The sequence below is a fragment of the Liolophura sinensis genome, chromosome 8, assembly GCF_032854445.1.
Source record: "Liolophura sinensis isolate JHLJ2023 chromosome 8, CUHK_Ljap_v2, whole genome shotgun sequence".
Lineage (NCBI taxonomy): Eukaryota > Metazoa > Mollusca > Polyplacophora > Chitonida > Chitonidae > Liolophura > Liolophura sinensis.
This window is the reverse complement of record NC_088302.1, coordinates 47,634,237-47,657,203: the sequence shown is the minus strand read 5'-3', so window position 1 is coordinate 47,657,203 and position 22,967 is coordinate 47,634,237. Positions and strand designations below refer to the sequence as shown.

The 22,967-nt window shown below is 40.7% G+C and overlaps 1 protein-coding gene across 1 annotated transcript in view; it reads left to right on the top strand.

Annotated features, from left to right (window-relative positions):
• The first annotated feature begins 496 nt into the window (after window positions 1-496).
• Window positions 497-22,967, top strand: part of LOC135473083 (CST complex subunit CTC1-like) — a 34,493-nt gene continuing 12,022 nt past the window's right edge. The window contains exons 1-14 of the mRNA XM_064752893.1: window positions 497-551; window positions 1,833-2,121; window positions 6,043-6,418; window positions 8,334-8,403; window positions 8,886-9,015; window positions 9,980-10,045; window positions 10,747-10,819; window positions 11,478-11,564; window positions 12,340-12,432; window positions 13,471-13,563; window positions 15,024-15,085; window positions 15,804-15,903; window positions 16,221-16,301; window positions 16,994-17,106. Of these exons, the coding sequence (XP_064608963.1) occupies window positions 6,089-6,418; window positions 8,334-8,403; window positions 8,886-9,015; window positions 9,980-10,045; window positions 10,747-10,819; window positions 11,478-11,564; window positions 12,340-12,432; window positions 13,471-13,563; window positions 15,024-15,085; window positions 15,804-15,903; window positions 16,221-16,301; window positions 16,994-17,106 (1,298 nt within the window). The 5' untranslated portion in view covers window positions 497-551; window positions 1,833-2,121; window positions 6,043-6,088. The remainder of the gene's footprint in view (window positions 552-1,832; window positions 2,122-6,042; window positions 6,419-8,333; window positions 8,404-8,885; window positions 9,016-9,979; window positions 10,046-10,746; window positions 10,820-11,477; window positions 11,565-12,339; window positions 12,433-13,470; window positions 13,564-15,023; window positions 15,086-15,803; window positions 15,904-16,220; window positions 16,302-16,993; window positions 17,107-22,967) is intronic.

The window sequence follows — 22,967 nt, the reverse complement described above, 5'->3', positions numbered from 1 at the left end:
GAAAAATATCCTAGGATAAAATAATAATTGCTCCATGGACAAAAAGTATCCCAGGTAAACCCAGCTGAGAGCTGAGGATAAAACAGATCCAACAAGTCGTGTGAAGTAAACAGAAGGGGAAATGCAGACTTTTTAAAAATGACTGCTACTGCCGAGGACTGTTCCGCTTGCCCCCAAATCATGAAAAATAAAGCTTGAACGTCCGATCTGGGTCCCATCAGGCCAATCTTTCCATAACAGTTTTCAGAAATTTTAGTATCATGACTCATGAAGGTCTACATATGAAATTTCCATGAACAATTAACACCGAAATTAAAACGCCTGTACTCTATTCAGTAATTTGTAATGGATTGTCAAAAATAAAAATAAAAAACTTTGAAAGAATGGCATGAGACGCCTTTTGCAAGCAGGGAAAACTAAATGTAGGTAGCCATCTTCAGCCTATGCCAGGGTTTAATTTTTTTCATCCCAGGGTTACATTTTCCAGGGGAAAGATATCGAAAGCGCCAAATAGAAAACCGCTATTCATAGATGATGTGACATTTCTCCCTGTAAGATTTTCGTGGTGGTTATTGTCAATATTGCCAATACAGAGAGACAGTTGTGATTTACGTTTTGTGAAGTGGAATAGAATGAAATTGCTTACGTGAAAAATACTGATGAGTACTGCAGCATTTCCAGATAACGACATTCGGTCGAAACAGGCACCGAGACTTAGCATCACCGTGGATGTATGTATTATGCTTGGGGTTTAACGATGTACTTAGCAATTTTTCAGTCATATGACGGAGAGGAGTCATTAGGTGGGTGTAAATAGGTTGTGTCTCCTTGTGGCAGGCCAAGTCCATGCATGACACCAGACATGACACCCACCCTGACAGCGAGCCAACCAATCAAACCTCGCACTGCTGGACATCACGCAATGCAGCAGCAAGTACCATTTTTAAAGTCTTTGGTATGACCTGACATGGGTTTGATCCCAGCGTCTCTCGACTTCTAGGCGGACGCTCTAACCATTAGGCCACTCAAGCGGTCTTACTCTTGATGAAGAGTCATTTTATTGTAATTGCAATATACCGGTCACAGGCACTTTATGAATATAAAGAATGTGTAGTTTGTAAAATTTTCAGCCCTGTTTTGAGGCTGTAGGCCTATACATATACCTCATAATACTGAGATAATAACTGAAAAGAACGATAAATTATTTTGGTTAAAATTTCATGATGTGCATTGAATGAGCATAGAATACTTTGTCGGAGTGTTGGTTGGATATTTTCACGATTTATTATATCCACACATTTTTTTGTTAAAAAATGACAATATTATAGTTTATAGTGATAGTACTAGAGGACATTATGTACAAAATAGCCAAATTCATTTATTAATTCTGCAATTAAACATAAACTAAAACCCTGGTCTCTGGTTTCTATATCAGTGGTGTTATTTTTGTCGTAATTTGAGCAGAATAATGAACCCTCCCTAAATTATCAAAGTTTGGCCGCTAGTGGACAGTCTGATATTTCATGCACTTTTGATGGAAACATGATGGGCAACAGTACAGAACTCAACAGTTCACCCTACGTAAATGCTGAGCTGGTTTCGTGTGTTTTCTACAGGTCAGTAATGTTGTACTGATCTATCAACCATAAGCGTTTAAGTTTTTGAAAGTTAAACGCTGTTAAACTGGATTAATGGTGAACAGTGTTATTGGTTATGAACTTAGTGATGAAGACATTATGGAAGGGAGCAATCATAGATTTTTTAGAAAATGTAACACCAAGGACAATATGGATTAAAATTTAACTTATTTTGTTGTTTTTTTGAGCATATAGGTTGACTTATGGCATGAATCATTAATGCAGAGAAACAGCGTGTATACTTCCAAAAGCGAGATGCAGATCTGCAGTGAAGGGAACTGTATTTCCTTAAGAAAAAGCAGAAGTACAAAACTGACAGATAACTGGGAAAGAGACAAAGGATTGCCCTTTTAACAAAGCACCAAGGGAGCAGAGGGTACAGAGGCAAATCGGGCGACTTCAACACAATAGAGCTGAAATTGTAAGAAGGTGGTCAATTTAAGGCAGCCCCCGACCCGGATGGAGCTAATGTGCACTTACAAAGGTGATATAAAATTATAGTTTTGTAGTATAGAAATATGGTTGAAGCCCACAGACTTGATAAAGTGATACATTTTCCCCAAGCACACATCAAAGATGTGTATACAAGCCTAGATTTGTTTAAAATATGCGTATTCCTTATTTGATTGATGCTTTACAATAGCAGTCAGCATTGTGATGGGAGAAACCAGACCTAGCCAAGGGAAGACATACCACCATCCGCAGGTTGTTGGCATACCTTTCGTTATGGGACCAGCTAGGAAGCTGGACTTGAACTCACACTGACTACACTCGTTAGAAGTTTCTGAGACAGTGTACAAAATATATTACAAGTATGAAAAAATGCTCTTAATACCCCTGCACACACACACACACACACACATACACACACCCACAAATAATGCAATTTTAGGTTTGAAAAAATATGTAAAATATTTTCATCATTTCACACAGAGGCAAAAGTGTAGAGGGACTGGGGTGAAAAATAGATCCAAACTCTACAGAGACAAAGAGATGCTAAGGAAGATAGGCGAAAACCAAAGGCGTCGGTTAAATAAATTGAGGAAGAGATTCAGCACAATAAAAAGCCATTCGAGCCTATCTTCTGTGGATACCCCCAGGACAAAAACTAGCTTCTCCGCCATATCTACAGACCTTGTGAAAAAATCTGGAGTACCCTGACCTTCCATCATGCTATAATACAGCAGCTTCGAGACTGTTACAAAGCCACAAAAAGTCGGAGAGAAAAGCAGGTGATAACCAGGCTCTTCACAGGTAAAATTATAAGAAAATACAAATGTTTGTCGGTGGCCGCAAACAGTTGGGTTTTCTATGACCAGAAACCAGGGGAGTCAAGAAATGAATGGGATTAGTAGGCAGTGATGCTTCCTCCAAGACTAATTACTGCTGGAAAGAAAACACCAGGATGTTAAAGAAAGAAAAGAAACAGGGACCACCCTTGCTTAATAGCTTGGGAAACCTGCACCTGAAGTTTGTGTTCGAGAGTTCTATGCAGCTGTCTTACTCATTCTTCTACAGAGTGGGGAGGTGTTCTGGTCAGCCCTGTTTTGAGCAGGACAGAGATACATGTTTATCCATATCACATGAAAACATGTAATTTGTTGTTCACAACTGTGCAGCTTGAACATTATTGACACAAAGAATTTGAGTACCATTGTTAAAACTGTAGTATGCAGCACAGATTTGAAAATTTGCGCGTATGACCTATACCGCCTGATTCAGCCACCAGGCAACAAAGAGGTCACGACGACACAGTGGTAACAATGACAGTGGCAACGACGACACAGTGGCAATGACAGAAGAAACAGGGAGAACCCAGAGGAGTTGGGAGTACCTGTTGTCACCATTAAGGCTGTCCTAGAAACCCAAGAGGATCACCTTGTTCAGAAATTTCAGTCTGAAATTAATGCTTCGAAAAGTTACGTGTACATAGGACAACAATTTCATATCTGTCAAAATGTATGCCATAACCTTTAAGCAAATGAGTACTTCCTCCATGTTGATTTCAGCAAAGTCGAAATGTGACAGAAATTCAGTCAATGCATTTTGGAGGCTTACATCAGCATGCATGTCTACATACAAGGGTGATGTACCTCTCAGCATCACAAGATATTGTACCATGCAGCACAATCACGGATTCAACTCTGCATGACCCAGTTGCAGTTCGGTCACACTTGGATACAATAATGGAGTGGATTCAGCCGCTCAACATTCCATCGTCAGAAAGCTAATATTTATCTGCTGTCTATAGAGCCGTTCGAAAACAGTTTCAAGAAAGTGTCTTGGAACTTCTATGAGGCAAATCATGGGAATCGAGCTCCAGATGGAGTTGAAAGGTCACTCAAACAAACAGTAGATAGTTTTACACGTCATGGTGGTGCTTTCACAAGTGGACACGCACTTTACCAGGAACTCAAGGCTTCCAACAGCAGTATTAAAATTGTTTTTTGTTGGAAGTGAAGCCGCAATAGAAAAATAGGAAAAGCTAGCAGCAGTGGGCAAACTTATTCCAGTTAAAGGCACGATGCAAGTTCACCAAGTACTTAGCTTGCAAAAGTCTTCCATGCAAGAAAGAGATGTTAGCTGTGGGTTGTAGCAAATCTGAAGGTGTCCTGGATTGCCCGTGCTTTGGATTGAGGTTGGTAGGTGTCTTGAAATAAGGCCCTCGCCATGATGAGCAGGAAAGTGAGAAACACCAGGAAGTCCTTGACGTTTGTGAAGAACAACCGATGGAATCAACGACAGTGTGCCTAGTAGAATGCCATTGGAAAATCCTCCTGACAAACCTGTGGTCATTTCCCCAAATTCATATGCAAGACTTTATTTCAAGTGGGAGATTGGTGTGTAGTAGAATACAACGGTGTGGCATTCCCAGGATGTATAGTCACTGTCAAGAACTGTGACATACAAGTGCAGTGCATACATAAAGCAGGCATAAATCGTTTCTTTTGACCCCTTCACGCTGACATAACCTGGTACACAGAGGAAAAAATTGGGTGCTTTATTCCAGAACCAACCCATGCAAACAGATGTCATGGCATGTCCTGGTAGATAAAGTACTTTGGGATGTTGTAGACGCCACTCTTTACGATCCTTAATTCATAATGGTGCTTTTTGCCTTCAAATCCTTATTTAATACCCCAGTGTTGGCAGTTTCAGGAGTGTAAAGGGATATTATCATGACGCAGTGAAGTAAACTCTGATATCACACTTGTAGAAATCTAGTTACATGAAGGAGTGACATGTTGACCTTCATATTGACAAGGGTTGAGTAGGAGAATTGTCCGTGCTGTTACGTTGCTCAGTGGCATTACATCCTTGTCAGTGGTGTATCCAACTGTGAAAACTGTAGTTTGGAGGACTGTGTTTTATTTAAAGAATACTCTAATAGTTTGTGGCTTTTTCTTTCAATTTAAATAAATTTAACCGGTTAAATCTTCAACAGTTTGTGTTATACTTTCAACATGTAATCACAGTAGGTGTCTCACAGGATAACTGCCATTTTTTAAATATTTGACTAAGCTGCACATACTTGGTTACCAGAAAGAATGTGTTTTGTGATGTAACATTTAATTTACCTTGTGTGGAATTGTCTGTGTGGCAAGCTACTTGTCTGTAACACCACTGGCGTGCCATAGGTGTTTGGCTCTGTTTGCAAACACTTACAGTTGTTACTGTATATATCTGAACTCCAGTATTATAAAACATTCCTCCATGAGCATCACATGAATGCATTTCACAACAAAAATTTTATTCTTCAAGAGTCAGCTTTGTGATAAAATGAGTCAAACTATCTGGGATTTACACCATTGTGGACTCCTTCATGTCCTCCGGTATGCCCGGGCATTGGATGGCAGAGCACGTCTGTTGCAACAAAACTTTTTAGTTGATTCCTTTGACAGTTGACAACAATAATATGCTTGTGTTAAACTTCTTTTACAATAATTCGTTAAAAATTAGAATTCACTTTTTGCAAATTAACAGTTTTAATTTTATGAAACTAGGTCCATATGACAATGTATGAGGGTACCGGTAGAAGTAAATGAAAGTCTGTCAGTTAATCATCATGTATGAATACCAATGTTTCCCCCTGGGCGCTACCCAAATTCCTCCCACCATAATGCTGGCTGCTGTCACATACATACACACCAGTCGAATATTAAACAAATGTTTATTTATTTGTTTATATATTTTATTGTGTTGTACACTGTAGGCTACACAAGGATTATTCCTTTTGAAAGTGTCTGGCTCCCAGTGGAATGAATGTTAAAAAATATAAAATATGGAGGTAATATTTAATGTTGTTGAATTAACTTTTACCAAAATTGTGAGAGAGAAGAAGAGTAGTAACTGGCAACTATCTTCACCAGAATCATGACTAATTTTAATTTTATTCTGTTTGCAGACGAGAACTAAGCATGATTGGACACCACTGAGGAGAGGTTTCATTCATGATGTGCAGTGATATAAAAGCAGAGCTTTGTGACAGACTTGTTGCAACCAGTGGAGGTTTTGACAGAGCAGGCATCTTGAAAGCTGAAACGATTACTGTCTCACAGCTTTTGAAGCAAAGTGTCAGCTTTGGTGTCAACTTCCTCAAGGTGGCCCCCAGGGAAGATAAAAGTGTAGTGTCTTTAAGAAAGGCTTTAAGTTTTTTAGAGCCCAAGAGTTACATTTTGACTGGCGTCTTGACACCATGGCTAAAACATCAGAGCAACAGATATCTCCCGGGAGAAATGTTTCTTCAAGATGAAACAGGCAGTATTCTCTGTTCACTGAAGGTCATGCATGGTTGCACATTGAATATGGCTACGTGTAGCTCCTCTAGATTGCTGTTATATAACCAGCTTATGCACGATATATACCATGAAAGCATTCTCACTGAAATGATAGAAATACGAATTAAATCTGTTATCTAATAGCATTGCGCAGGTCTGTGAAACTAGTTTTTTTTCTGGTAGCCTAATGTCTATAAAGTTCATGATAATGGAAAGGAAAAAAATGTGGAACAAAGGATGGTAGGAATTAACGAGATTTGTGCCGGATTCTGTTAAAATGTGCAATGGAGAACAGAGAGTTCTCAAAGAGGACATAAGACATATATAGGGAAAATTCACACTGAAGTGTTTGTAGTGAAATAAACACACTTGAGGGAGTTGGATGTTATGCACAGCTCATGTGAAAGCTTCTATTCTAGCCATCAGTGTGGAGGTAGATATACTGCATGCATATAACTTGTACTTGCGAATGTGCTAATTGTTTTATTTGGCCATTTTGGTATAGTTGTTACACCCTATAAGTGTAGTATTTATTAACACAGCTCATTGAATTTAGGCACACATAGACAGCGATTTGCAGTCAGTGATTTTCAGCTTAATAGCTGTAAAGGTTTTCTGCCATGTGACCTCCAAATATGATGGATATTGCGTTTTTTTCGCTATTTAATTGCAATTTGTGACAAAACTATACATTGCAGAAAAGAAATAAGGCCAGATTCATGATGAGAACGCCAAATTACGTCTTGTAGCATACTTACAATATTCATTCATTCATCCTAGATATGAATGCATTGTAAGTGCATCATAAGCATATGGACTCCAAAAGTGCCAAATAGAGTAAATCAGCCTTTGGAGAATTTTTCAAGCACTGCAAGTCGTACATTTCATGAGACACCTCAACAATATTTGACACACATGCAGTACATAAACATATATAGCCATAGCTATTAGCTCAGCCATTTTCACCTTTACAAGTGTAGTTTTCTGTTTTCTGTGACGTGACCTCCACACGTCGGAGAAATTCTACTTTTTTTGACATTATTCGCAATTTGCAACGTACTATGCATCACAGAAAAGAAAAAAAGACCAGATTTGTGATCAAAACATCAAACCATCTCGGGTAGCATACTTAAACTATTTAAATTCACAAAATTTTTGGTCACATGACAAATTCGGTAATCAGTGCATTTTCACTCTAGTTTCAAAGATGAGTTTTGCATGCTTCATTTGCCCCATTGTGGTCTGTCTGCATATCTGCTCAATCACATGCTAGTAAACCGCTTCGCAAGGAAAAGCCATGCGAATGCATTCTGCTGGTGACAATATGGTGGTAGGTCATGCTGAAAATTAAAAATTGTGGAGAAAAAAATTTTCTGGTTGTATTTCGAAGTGAACTGGATTTGAACCTCAAACTGCTAAATGTTGTATGCAAAAAAGAAAAAAATGTATATGTATGATATGGAATAGGCTGGACTTGAACTGCCTGCAGACTACTAGGATTGGTACTGGGTAGCCTAGTATCTATTAGGTTCTTGATAGTGGGATAAAAAGAGGAAAAGAGTGGATTAACTGGATTTAAACTGCAGATGGCTAGATATGATGTCCATTGGGGTCTTTTGGAACATATTTTGGCCAGAAATCTGTAGTGTAGGCTTTTTATCTTTGTATTGCGTTTTTTCTCTCACTCTCTTCATGGGTTTTGATGTTGTAAAGTGGCACATAACAAGCTGTAAGTCCTCAATTTATGAGGTCACATTGAAACAAGTACATGGAATACATTCTTGTTTTTCATTTTTGTGTTATTCTGGAAGAAATTCACACTTTCTCATTTTTAACAAAATAAATAAATACCAATCAAAACTGGGAAACTAAATAACAACTTTCCCTAGCATTTTATTGTAATGATTTCTGTTCACAGGGAGAATATGATGTTTTCCAAACTGTGGACCAGAAGGTGTTTCTGACTGGCTGGAACTACATTGCCCAAGGTCGTGCATGGTTGCTAACAAATCCACATTTACACACCATATTTAACAAAATTGGTTACTGATTGTGAAATGTTGCCATAACTCATTATTGTAAGGGACTTCTCACAGTGGTAAATGTATCTCCCCATTATGATCTATATGCTGAGCTCATAGGTTCTTTTCAAGACATGACTCTCTTCATATGTACATATTCCAATCAACCAGCTGGTGTAACTTAATTTTGACAGGTGTATGTAAACTTTCATTGGGTAAGTTTTGTAATCTGTTTTACTGTTTTCAGCCTTTTGTTCTGTGAATATTATGCACTTTAAGGTGTTATTGGTTTATTGATTTTATTTAATTGATAAGGGTTATCACTGCACTCTATCATATTCCTCATATATGACTGCGGTAAGCCAGTTTCTTCCAACACATCAAAACTGTGGTTCTTTGTTAGTACGTGTAAATATTAATTACCTTAATTTTTCCACCTGTTGTGGCAGAGTCAGAAAGCTACATTGAAGTGAATGGAGTCATCAGACTGTCATCCTCCAGCAAAAGCACAGTGTCCAAGGCAACCTTATCATGCAATGCCATCTGTGTTCGGGATGCAGAGATCACTTTAAAGTACAGGTAACTTTGGTGGGGAAGGGTTTGTGCCATATTTTAGGTTGAATGCTTGTTCATACATGTAAGTATTGTTAAAAAGTCATATTTTATTTAGCCCTACAGTTGCATGTGAAATCAAAATCAGACAATCATTTGTTTAAAAAGTAAATTTAAATACAAATACTTTAAATACACAATTCTTTGTTGGGTGTAACCCTGTCAGGTAGATTAGTAGTGTAATGTTTTTGTGTTTCATTTTGTCACATGCAAAAGATAGGAATTTTATAGAAACTAACAATGTGAGGAGGAAAAAATTTATCTGAATTTTTTGGTGAATAAAAATTTTTTGGAGTGTTGCTTGGGTCACACTAAACAACACAGATATATTTATAAGATAAGTAGAAGGGCCTTAATGTAATAATGTTTCTTGTGTAACATTGTGCTGTCTTTAATGTGATGTCATAGTAATGAACTGGGAAAGGGAAGTTGGATATCAACAAAAAATAATGAGCCTTGCTGCAGGGCATGAGTACATGTAATTATTTTACTACTTTATTATTTTATTACGGACAACTTACATGCTGGCATGGTTTGAATACTGATTTCACTCATTCGCCTAGAACAAACATGTACCTTGTGTCTTTCCTGCATCATTGAAAACTGCTGACTGCTTCCCTTTGCATGACTCAGTCCTGTTTTCATACCTTATATACTTTCTTAGTTCTGTGGTACTTTGTGTTAAACGTCGGTTTGGGAATTGGCCTTGCGATTATTGACCTGGGACATTCTTATTGGTTGACGGCTGGTATACAAATGTTGATGCATAGATTCTGAGTTAAATTTCAAGAGCTGCTTAGTAAACAGTAAAATTTGAACTTTTGATTTCCAAGTGATGAGTTTTCAAATTTTCATTTTTAATGAGCGGCACTATTAAATAAAGTGTTCATTATAGTGCATATATTCTGATGACCTGATGTCTTTTTTTCAGGACAGAGCTTCATCCAGGACGACTCAATGTTTGTGGGAAGCTGGCGACCCTCAGTGAAGTCTTCAGGTACGTGACTGTCATTATCTTTAGGGCCAGCCAATCAAGGCTTTGGACAGGGAATTTGTAAATTCCCCTACCCTCACTGTTAACGGGGACCATGGTTACAGTAAGAACGTTTGTCTTCCACATGTATAGCGCACAGGTCTGTTCGTCACATGTTGAAAAGTGCATGGGTAACTTGCCCACAGTTTGTGGTGTACCCTGGGCACTTTGGTTTCCTGAGCACATTATTCATAAAAGTGAAAAATTATTGTGTACGGTCTTAAATAGGAGTCAATCAATCAATCAGTCAATCAATCATTGAGTCCTCAGAGCCAGTTTTTAAAAACTTTGATCACATTCATGTGTCACATTGTTGGGAGAAAACCAAATATTTGTTCAATGTTGCTTTCTTGTGTGAACTCACATGAAGCTTTCTGGGAACTACTTGTATTCCTTTCTACCAATATGGCATACATGCCACACGTTGAAGAGTTCACAAGTAACTTGCCAGAGACTGGTGGTTTTCTCCAGGCATGAAGCCTCATTGCCTTCATATATATCCGTGAACAGTTTTGAGCACAGCATTAAACATTACTAATCAGATAAATAAATCAATCAATCAGACGCTCAGTAAGCATATGTGCTCCAATCAGATGCTGAATATCTGATATAATAAATGATTCTAATATAGAGAAACTGATCTTTGATTGTACATTAACCTGTAGGATGAAGTCTGATCACATGTTCCTGGTGAAACTCACAGATGAGGAAGGGAAAGAAGTCAGCATACTTTTCAAGGTTTGAATGTTGAGATATGTTTGAAATAATTCTCAGATTTCACTGGACATGTGGCTCATAGAGACACCAACTTTCACTCTGTTTGACCACTTTTATAAACTTGTGATGGACTGTACTGCTGTTCTGCAGGCTACGTGTAGACCCTGAACTACTTGACCGAGTTTAGTCATGTAAGATTACATGCTATCTTAAGTGGACCTCCATGACAGATTAGATTTTATTGTCTGTTAGTGTGTCTGTCTGTGTTCAGCAGTTCTGATTGGTATTGTGCTTTTAACAAAATATTGCCTTAACCATTGGATTTACTAAAATTTGGTTGCAAGCTTTATTAATCTAATGTTTGATGAAGATCAGTTATCTTCCAGTGGGACCAGTGTGGTTTGCATATCTGTGCGTCATACATGGGAAAGTTTGTTAGTAACGTGTCAAAAGTGGGTGGTTTACCCCAAGCATTCGCATTTCCTGGGCCCTGTAAGCTGACCACCATCATATATAAAGTGGAAAAGTTTTGAGTATGGCATCAAATAACAGTGAAAGAAATGAACAAATTCACACTTGTGTATTGTTAAACATTACAATGAAAGCACCAGAATAGCTTGTATATTTGGGTCGGGGCGATCATGGTGGTGTTGAGATATAGTAGCTCCTGTGTTTGTAGAGAGCAGATCAGCTACACTGGCAGAAGTTCCTCACCCCAGGGGAAGAATATGTGATTACAAACCTGAGAGCCACAACTGTACAGAAGGTTGGTACTTCTAGACGTGGTTGTTCAAAAGTGTCTTTATACTTAATACTGTTGCCAGATCTAACTTTAAGCCAAGTCTTCAGTTTTGTATTTAGCCCAAAAATCATAACGGTATATTAAATATTAACTAAATCTGCTGTGGTGCCATTTGGTCTCTCTGTAGAACGGCTGTGCCATTTGGTCTCTCTGTACAACTGCTGTGCCATTTGGTCTCTCTGTACAACGGCTGTTCGATTTGGTCTCTGTACAACTGTAGTTGTTGCAGGGTTTTGTTAAAAGAGTAAATATATACATGTGCTTTGACTTAATACCCATATTAACTTATAGACTTTTGAACCATCAGATCACAAATCTAGTGTGAGAGCCTCCTGTGAAGAAGTCTTACACTAAAGGTTTTACGGAAAATGTTAGTTTTCTTCAGTTATTGTGTTTATTGAGTCTGCTGTAAAAAAAATTCAGGAAAATGAAAATAAACTCATTTCAATGCAGTAAATTTTCACACACCCTGTATTTTTTATAAATAATTTCAGCAATCAACAAATCAGCTTTATATTCATCTTCTAATACAGTGTATGCTTGGGTCAAAATTCTTCTGTATCACATAAAGCATCCAAAAAAAATATATAATAATAAGAATGTTAAATATGTCTGAAATAAAGTATGATATCCAATAGTAAATATGAAACGAAAATAAATCGCAATGTGTTTGGATCTTATGTGGTTGTCATTAGTAGACAAGTGGGGCTAATTGAAATCTTCTTAACACTGTTTTCAGGGTACCAGCTTGCCAACTGTGATTTACGTTGCCTGGGAAGGGTCAACATTCATCTCAAGGTCACACTGGACAGGTCACATTTTGCCTCTGAAGGTCATTAACAGTGTATCTTAATGTATATGTATGCTACGATGTACTTTTCAGAAGTGTTTTGGGAATTTTATTATATTTGTTTTATTTAGGAAAGGTTAAGATTTCTGTTGTAAATGATGTTAGGCTTATCTCAGTAAAACTTAATATCATACTTTATAACATATAAGAATGCATGCCAAAATGTTAAAACATATATTTGACTGAGCAGTGTCATGTGTTCATCTGGAAGACTAAAGATTATTAGCAACTGATGTGGCCAGATCAGTAACAGTCTCAATAAATCTAGGTGATTATGAAGAATAAACAGTTTTAGATTACTCCCTCACATGCTCAGATTGCATTTCCAATCATCTACTGGACAGGGAAAGCAAGACACTGATGTGACATTGTAGTTGTACATAGGACAAACTATGAGTAGGCTTTTTGGAAAAGTTATAGTGAAAACTTCTGGAGTAAAGTGTTCAATAAGAATCAAATATTTATAAGTATATAAATATCTTGAGACCCCTGGTGGTGAAATTAGGAACAAATATTTATGTGGAGTTAAATTTGTCATAGTTGAACTTAAGTGGTTGTAAACTGCACAGCATATAGTAAAACTTTTGAGGAATTGTTCCCTGTTTTTCTTGGCTTGACCATGTTGACAGCACAGGTGTTTGGTCAGGAAGTTTGTTAGGTAGTTCAAAAGGTGGGACCATTTTCTCTGGCTTCTAGGTGTCTTTAGCATTGTTTATAAACCTAACCATCAAGGCGGAATTGAAATATTCTTACTAGTTACGAAACACTAGTGAAATGAATAAATAATTCTGAAATATCCAGGGTCCAAATTTATCAAATGTATTTAAGTGGAAAAATTTAAACACAGCTCCAATTGAAATGTTTGCTATGGGAAGTTTAAAATTTGTACAGTGATTCTTTATTGCAGAGCAATGTACTAACCACACTTTGAGTTCTTTCCTGCTCTGAGTTTGGATTTTTAATCAGATGAAATTTTATATCACTTAAGTTGCTTGATAACTTCGAACCCTGTACTTGTAGGACTGGCTTGAGTTACCAGAGCTGCCTGCTGCTGTGCTGACAGACAATATGGAGGGAGCTAGACCTACACAGCAGAGTCTGTACACATACCAGGTTTGCTCTAATCACCTGTGCAGTTATGTCTCTCTCTCTTTTTGAAGTTATATGTATATATATATGTATGCTTGGAGTTTAACGTTGTACTTAACAATTTTTCAGGCATTTGATGACGTGGAGTCATTAGGTGTGTGTACATATATTGTGTCTTCTTGTGTACATGCTGCCAAAGTGCTGCCGCCACTGAAGTAACATGTCGAATACACCAAAAATGACATTGCACCCAGCCATATTATACTGACACTGTGCCAACCAGTCCCGTTTCTTTCACTCTAACCGCTTAGTGGTGAGCACCAAACGAGGCAGCAGCAAGTACCATTTTTAAAGTCTTTGGTCTTTGGACCCGACCTAGGTTTGATTTTGGGGTCTCCTGAATTGGAGGTGGATGCTTTAACCATTAGGCCACCAAAGTGGTCTTTTGAAGCCATAATGCAATTACAGAGCTGAAATGAATGGCTGATTTTAGCATTCTAATACTCAGTCAGTTGATGAATTCAAGTATTGTTGAGTACTGGGATTGTCACAAATTATCTGCTTGGTGTAACATCCATTCACAATACTTGAAAAATGCTTGTTTGGTCAAAGTATTGTTTTTACTGATTTCAGCCCACCTCTTGCCTTTGAGCTTGCTGGTTTAGCTGAGGCTTCAGGACTGGAGGTTTGTCTGGTATCTGGTGACAATACCTGGTTTACACACAAACTTCCAACTTCCTCCATCCATAAATCTGACTGATGCCACACAAGATAAAACGCACAGTTTTGCTTACAGACAATGCTTCAGTTCCTCAACCTTTTCACTACTGAAAAAGCGACTTTCAGTGCAATTTATGCACATTTTTAATTTCATTTTGGAGACCAGACTTAGCCTGTTTGGTTGGACTGGCCAGTTTCAGGGTTTCACAAAAAGTATAATTTTATCAGTCAACAAAGAAAAATACATTCAGAATATGCTTTAATAAACATCTTCCAAAGTTTCAAAAAGTTTGAAGATTTACAGTAATTGAATTCTCTCCAAATTTTGAGGTAATCACATTTAATATTACAGTTTTAATAATGAGCCTTTTTTTCGATTTCTTGAATATTATTTAATAATCATTTTGGCTCCTGTATACAGTGGTCCGTTAATATGAATACTGACTGTGTAGGCTCTGTTAATATGAATACTGACTGTGTAGGCTCTGTTAATATGAATACTGACTGTGTAGGCTCTGTTAATATGAATACTGACTGTGTAGGCTCTGGAACTAGACAGACATATTCAGGTTTGTATTAGAGACCCTGAATTTCTTTGTGGTTGTTTTTGCTCTTTGTCATTTAAGGCTTCATGTGAAATACATGTATCTTCTGTATTATATAAAGTTTGTCTTAAAATTGTTAGCTGTTAGATAGTCGGGTTACATCCTGAACAGTTGAAGCAATGGAATGTGTGCCTACCACATAGTCTCGTTTTATTTCAGGGCACAATTACAGATGCATCCAAATCAGATGTGGGAATTTATCAACTAGACAACAAAATTGGGTAACACTTAAAGGATATGATTCATTGAATTCATTGCATGCATTCAAGTTATTATATACATATAGTTATGACTTGTACAAGTTGTCCAAATTAGAATAGATTCATCTTAATTATTTATGCTTGAATCTTGATTCATGCATTATTAGAGTCTTTAGTAAGTTTATTATGTTACTTGGTAGGGTGTGATGTCTGGCATGGTTTTCTGCAGGCCTCTGTCAAGAAAAGCATGCGCCATGACAACATGTACTGGAAGCACAGCATTGTGACTATTTTGTATAATATACACCCCAGTGAGGTTCTGCAAGACCATTTCTCTTATCTGTCAAAATTTAGAACTTTTCCTCAGTGCTTTATACCTGTAAGTTTTGGTACTGTTAGTTGAGATTTTGAAACATTGGTCTTAAATGGCATTAATAACTGATATGTCAAAATCTCAGATTTTGAAATGGCTTTATGGAATTGACTCCAGCTTTATTAATTTGCTGACATTAGAAACATCCTAAAATAACAGAGACTACTTTGTAACGATTCAGATGTTAATCCGCAATGCTGACAAACAAACCATCTCAGCATTTGTACAATAGTACCAATATATATAAAACAATATCAATCTATAAGAATGTTTTCAGTAAAAAGAAGTGTAATGAGTCTATTTTATGTTGATACTATTGGTTTTAAATGCAATGTTAACTGATTTTCTTTGTGTCAATTTCCCCAGCTTACATGTGAGTTATATCCCAGCTGTCAGTAAGTTCTGGCCTCTGCGCCCAGGCTGTAGAGTTGTTTTGTGCAACACTCATCATAAGGGATCACCTCAGGTAAGTAACAGAACTACTATTGTGAATCTTGCCAAATGAAATGGTCTGGGTATTTTATAACATAAGTCTTGATCTTTACTGCTGATGATTATTAGAAAAGAGTATTGTTATAAACAGATTGAAACAATGTTCATTGTTATTTTCTTACTTGGATTACCTCTCAAAGACTAACCTGTAAAATATATCTGATGTTGTTTCAGTATCATTTCTCTTTGTACTACCACAAGGATTTTGTTAAACTGGTTTGTAGTAAAGTATTTTCAAGACTATTTGGGCTGACAGAGGAGCTGTAAGAGCCAGTGTCTGGTCTCTTTCAGCCTCCAAAGATTCGTCTGTTTGGGTGCATACAGAGCTGTGTGAAAATAGTGGAGTTCTCTCCCTTTAATGTTACTTGTGCGGTAAGTTCTCTGATTTTTAAGGCGTTGTTAGTTAAAGAAAAACAGACAGATGTGATGTTTATCTGCAGCTGCTTGTACAATACAATACTATTTACTGTGTGTATGATAATCAGAGTGCCTGTCCATCAGGTAACCATTCTTGTCTGATTAGACTACTTGCCAGGGAAGAATTGGTTTTATATGATTGAAGGTTCTTCGTTGGATTTTATTTCTAAATTGAACTGAAACATTGTAACTCTTTTAAAATTGAAGACTGGAATTTTCTAGATTGCTCTGCTTTAATTGTCCTGATTGATGGCAATTAGTTGTTGACTGTTCGCTTGTGTGGTCTTGAAAAAGTTGGCTGGAGACCACTTGCCTTCCACCATTATGGTATATGTCAAATGTGGGAATGTTAGCCATTAAGTCGGCAAAAGATACTGGTTCACTCTGGGCGCTCTGGTTTCCTCCATGCATAAAACTGGCTGCCATTGTTTAAGTGAAAAAAGTTTTGATTATGCCATAAAACAACGATCTATCAGTAGAAATTTGAAGAAGCTCAACAATAAATTGACATTTACGTACTGTTGCTATCTCCCTTGTGTGAGTGTCGAAAATTTGCAATTACTATATAGCGTAATATGGCATAATTTTTATAACAATTTTGAACATATTTCTCATATGTTACCACTGACATTGTTTTTCTGCTTCAGAGGATGGATAGTAGTAGGAGAGGCAGTCTACAGATGCTTCAGCAGTACAGTGTTAGCGTGGGGCAGTTTGAGCAGTTAAGGACAGCGGAGGAGGCTCTACAGCAGAAACTGGGGTAAGGTCTACAGAGCTGTGGTTCTTGTTATGGTGTTGAAGCTTTGCATGTGGCTTGCCAAGCACTTGCAGTTTAGGCCTCTGACCAGCTAGGTTAAAATCCAGCTGCTGCATACTGGAATCTGCCAGCAGCGTTAAGTATACGTAAGAATGTTTGTCAGGCACAGCATAAAAGGTTATTGGGTTTCCGCTACCATGTATATTTGGTTTCCTCCATCTTTAGGTATAATCTTTACTGCCATCATATGTTTACGAAAACATTTGTAACATATTGGAGCTTTATATGCCATGAAAGATGGTCCATATGTTCTCCTGGTGTGCTCCTGACCTGTCTCCTCTCCCCTCTTAATGAAGAGAGCCACATGTTTTATGATGTTTGGTGACCTGTGTGTTGGCAGAAGTGTTGCCAGCCCTCGTGTGCTCCTTGGCCTGTCTCCTCTCCCCTCTCACTGTGGAGAGCCACACCTTGTATGATAATTGGTGACCTGTGTGTTGACAGAAGTGTTGTCAGCCCTCATGTGCTCCTGACCTGTCTCCTCTCCTCTCTTACTGTAGAGAGCCACACCTTGTATGATGTTTGGTGACCTGTGTGTTGACAGAAGTGTTGTCAGCCCTCATGTGCTTCTGACCTGTCTCCTCTCCTCTCTTACTGTAGAGAGCCACACCTTGTATGATGTTTGGTGACCTGTGTGTTGACAGAAGTGTTGTCAGCCCTCATGTGCTCCTGACCTGTCTCCTCTCCTCTCTTACTGTAGAGAGCCACACCTTATATGATGTTTGGTGACCTGTGTGTTGACAGAAGTGTTGCTAGCCCTTGTGTGCTCCTTGGCCTGTCTCCTCTCCTCTCTTACTGTAGAGAGCCACACCTTGTATGATGTTTGGTGACCTGTGTGTTGACAGAAGTGTTGCTAGCCCTTGTGTGCTCCTGACCTGTCTCCTCTCCTCTCTTACTGTAGAGAGCCACACCTTGTATGATGTTTGGTGACCTGTGTGTTGACAGAAGTGTTGCTAGCCCTTGTGTGCTCCTTGGCCTGTCTCCTCTCCTCTCTTGCTGTAGAGAGCCACACCTTGTATGATGTTTGGTGACCTGTGTGTTGACAGAGATCTTGCTAGTCCTTGTGTGCTCCTGACCTGTCTCCTCTCCTCTCTTACTGTAGAGAGCCGCACCTTGTATGATGTTTGGTGACCTTTGTGTTGACAGAAGTGTTGCTAGCCCTTGTGCGCTCCTTGGCCTGTCTCCTCTCCCCTCTTACTGTAGAGAGCCACACCTTGTATGATGTTTGGTGACCTGTGTGTTGACAGAAGTGTTGCCAGCCCTCATGTGCTCCTTGGCCTGTCTCCTCTCCTCTCTTACTGTAGAGAGCCACACCTTGTATGATGTTTGGTGACCTGTGTGTTGACAGAAGTGTCAGCCCTCATGTGCTCCTTGGCCTGTCTCCTCTCCTCTCTTACTGTAGAGAGCCACACCTTGTATGATGTTTGGTGACCTGTGTGTTGACAGAAGGGTTGCTAGCCCTCGTGTGCTCCTTGGCCTGTCTCCTCTCCTCTCTTACTGTAGAGAGCCACACCTTGTATGATGTTTGGTGACCTGTGTGTTGACAGAAGTGTTGCTAGCCCTTGTGCGCTCCTTGGCCTGTCTCCTCTCCCCTCTTACTGTAGAGAGCCACACCTTGTATGATGTTTGGTGACCTGTGTGTTGACAGAAGTGTTGTCAGCCCTCATGTGCTCCTTGGCCTGTCTCCTCTCCTCTCTTACTGTAGAGAGCCGCACCTTGTATGATGTTTGGTGACCTGTGTGTTGACAGAAGGGTTGCTAGCCCTCGTGTGCTCCTTGGCCTGTCTCCTCTCCTCTCTTACTGTAGAGAGCCACACCTTGTATGATGTTTGGTGACCTGTGTGTTGACAGAAGTGTTGTCAGCCCTCATGTGCTCCTTGGCCTGTCTCCTCTCCTCTCTTACTGTAGAGAGCCACACCTTGTATGATGTTTGGTGACCTGTGTGTTGACAGAAGTGTTGCTAGCCCTCATGTGCTCCTGACCTGTCTCCTCTCCTCTCTTACTGTAGAGAGCCACACCTTGTATGATGTTTGGTGACCTGTGTGTTGACAGAAGTGTTGTCAGCCCTCATGTGCTCCTGACCTGTCTCCTCTCCTCTCTTACTGTAGAGAGCCACACCTTATATGATGTTTGGTGACCTGTGTGTTGACAGAAGTGTTGCTAGCCCTTGTGCGCTCCTTGGCCTGTCTCCTCTCCTCTCTTACTGTAGAGAGCCACACCTTGTATGATGTTTGGTGACCTGTGTGTTGACAGAAGTGTTGCTAGCCCTTGTGTGCTCCTGACCTGTGTAGAGAGCCACACCTTGTATGATGTTTGGTGACCTGTGTGTTGACAGAAGTGTTGCTAGCCCTTGTGTGCTCCTTGGCCTGTCTCCTCTCCTCTCTTGCTGTAGAGAGCCACACCTTGTATGATGTTTGGTGACCTGTGTGTTGACAGAGATCTTGCTAGTCCTTGTGTGCTCCTGACCTGTCTCCTCTCCTCTCTTACTGTAGAGAGCCGCACCTTGTATGATGTTTGGTGACCTGTGTGTTGACAGAAGTGTTGCTAGCCCTTGTGCGCTCCTTGGCCTGTCTCCTCTCCCCTCTTACTGTAGAGAGCCACACCTTGTATGATGTTTGGTGACCTGTGTGTTGACAGAAGTGTTGTCAGCCCTCATGTGCTCCTTGGCCTGTCTCCTCTCCTCTCTTACTGTAGAGAGCCACACCTTGTATGATGTTTGGTGACCTGTGTGTTGACAGAAGTGTCAGCCCTCATGTGCTCCTTGGCCTGTCTCCTCTCCTCTCTTACTGTAGAGAGCCACACCTTGTATGATGTTTGGTGACCTGTGTGTTGACAGAAGGGTTGCTAGCCCTCGTGTGCTCCTTGGCCTGTCTCCTCTCCTCTCTTACTGTAGAGAGCCACACCTTGTATGATGTTTGGTGACCTGTGTGTTGACAGAAGTGTTGCTAGCCCTTGTGCGCTCCTTGGCCTGTCTCCTCTCCCCTCTTACTGTAGAGAGCCACACCTTGTATGATGTTTGGTGACCTGTGTGTTGACAGAAGTGTTGTCAGCCCTCATGTGCTCCTTGGCCTGTCTCCTCTCCTCTCTTACTGTAGAGAGCCGCACCTTGTATGATGTTTGGTGACCTGTGTGTTGACAGAAGTGTTGCTAGTCCTCGTGTGCTCCTTGGCCTGTCTCCTCTCCTCTCTTACTGTAGAGAGCCACACCTTGTATGATGTTTGGTGACCTGTGTGTTGACAGAAGTGTTGTCAGCCCTCATGTGCTCCTTGGCCTGTCTCCTCTCCTCTCTTACTGTAGAGAGCCACACCTTGTATGATGTTTGGTGACCTGTGTGTTGACAGAAGTGTTGTCAGCCCTCATGTGCTCCTGACCTGTCTCCTCTCCTCTCTTACTGTAGAGAGCCACACCTTGTATGATGTTTGGTGACCTGTGTGTTGACAGAAGTGTTGCTAGCCCTTGTGTGCTCCTTGGCCTGTCTCCTCTCCCCTCTCACTGTGGAGAGCCGCACCTTGTATGATGTTTCATGACCTGTGTGTTGACAGAAGTGTTGTCAGTCGTCATGTGCTCCTGACCTGTCTCCTCTCCTCTCTTACTGTAGAGAGCCACACCTTGTATGATGTTTGGTGACCTGTGTGTTGACAGAAGTGTTGCTAGCCCTTGTGCGCTCCTTGGCCTGTCTCCTCTCCTCTCTTACTGTAGAGAGCCACACCTTGTATGATGTTTGGTGACCTGTGTGTTGACAGAAGTGTTGCTAGCCCTTGTGCGCTCCTTGGCCTGTCTCCTCTCCTCTCTTACTGTAGAGAGCCACACCTTGTATGATGTTTGGTGACCTGTGTGTTGACAGAAGTGTTGCTAGCCCTTGTGTGCTCCTTGGCCTGTCTCCTCTCCCCTCTCACTGTGGAGAGCCACACCTTGTATGATGTTTCATGACCTGTGTGTTGACAGAAGTGTTGTCAGTCGTCATGTGCTCCTGACCTGTCTCCTCTCCCCTCTTACTGTAGAGAGCCACACCTTGTATGATGTTTGGTGACCTGTGTGTTGACAGAAGTGTCAGCCCTCATGTGCTCCTGACCTGTCTCCTCTCCTCTCTTATTGTAGAGAGCCGCACCTTGTATGATGATTGATGACCTGTGTGTTGACAGAAGTGTTGTCAGCCGTCATGTGCTCCTGACCTGTCTCCTCTCCTCTCTTACTGTAGAGAGCCACACCTTATATGATGTTTGGTGACCTGTGTGTTGACAGAAGTGTTGCCAGCCCTTGTGTGCTCCTTGGCCTGTCTCCTCTCCCCTCTTACTGTAGAGAGCCACACCTTGTATGATGTTTGGTGACCTGTGTGTTGACAGAAGTGTTGCTAGCCCTTGTGTGCTTCTTGGCCTGTCTCCTCTCCCATCTTACTGTAGAGAGCCACACCTTATATGATGTTTGGTGACCTGTGTGTTGACAGAAGTGTTGTCAGCCCTCATGTGCTCCTGACCTGTCTCCTCTCCTCTCTTACTGTAGAGAGCCACACCTTGTATGATGTTTGGTGACCTGTGTGTTGACAGAAGTGTTGTCAGCCCTCATGTGCTCCTGACCTGTCTCCTCTCTTCTCTTACTGTAGAGAGCCACACCTTGTATGATGTTTGGTGACCTGTGTGTTGACAGAAGTGTTGTCAGCCGTCATGTGCTCCTGACCTGTCTCCTCTCCTCTCTTACTGTAGAGAGCCACACCTTATATGATGTTTGGTGACCTGTGTGTTGACAGAAGTGTTGTCAGCCCTCATGTGCTCCTGACCTGTCTCCTCTCCTCTCTTACTGTAGAGAGCCACACCTTATATGATGTTTGGTGACCTGTGTGTTGACAGAAGTGTTGTCAGCCCTCATGTGCTCCTGACCTGTCTCCTCTCCTCTCTTACTGTAGAGAGCCACACCTTGTATGATGTTTGGTGACCTGTGTGTTGACAGAAGTGTTGCTAGCCCTCGTGTGTTCCTTGGCCTGTCTCCTCTCCTCTCTTACTGTAGAGAGCCACACCTTATATGATGTTTGGTGACCTGTGTGTTGACAGAAGTGTTGTCAGCCCTCATGTGCTCCTTGGCCTGTCTCCTCTCCTCTCTTACTGTAGAGAGCCACACTTTGTATGATGTTTGGTGACCTGTGTGTTGACAGAAGTGTTGTCAGCCCTCATGTGCTCCTGACCTGTCTCCTCTCCTCTCTTACTGTAGAGAGCCACACCTTGTATGATGTTTGGTGACCTGTGTGTTGACAGAAGTGTTGCTAGCCCTTGTGTGCTCCTTGGCCTGTCTCCTCTCCCCTCTCACTGTGGAGAGCCACACCTTGTATGATGTTTCATGACCTGTGTGTTGACAGAAGTGTTGTCAGTCGTCATGTGCTCCTGACCTGTCTCCTCTCCCCTCTTACTGTAGAGAGCCACACCTTGTATGATGTTTGGTGACCTGTGTGTTGACAGAAGTGTCAGCCCTCATGTGCTCCTGACCTGTCTCCTCTCCTCTCTTATTGTAGAGAGCCGCACCTTGTATGATGATTGATGACCTGTGTGTTGACAGAAGTGTTGTCAGCCGTCATGTGCTCCTGACCTGTCTCCTCTCCTCTCTTACTGTAGAGAGCCACACCTTATATGATGTTTGGTGACCTGTGTGTTGACAGAAGTTTTGCCAGCCCTTGTGTGCTCCTTGGCCTGTCTCCTCTCCCCTCTTACTGTAGAGAGCCACACCTTATATGATGTTTGGTGACCTGTGTGTTGACAGAAGTGTTGCCAGCCCTTGTGTGCTCCTTGGCCTGTCTCCTCTCCCCTCTTACTGTAGAGAGCC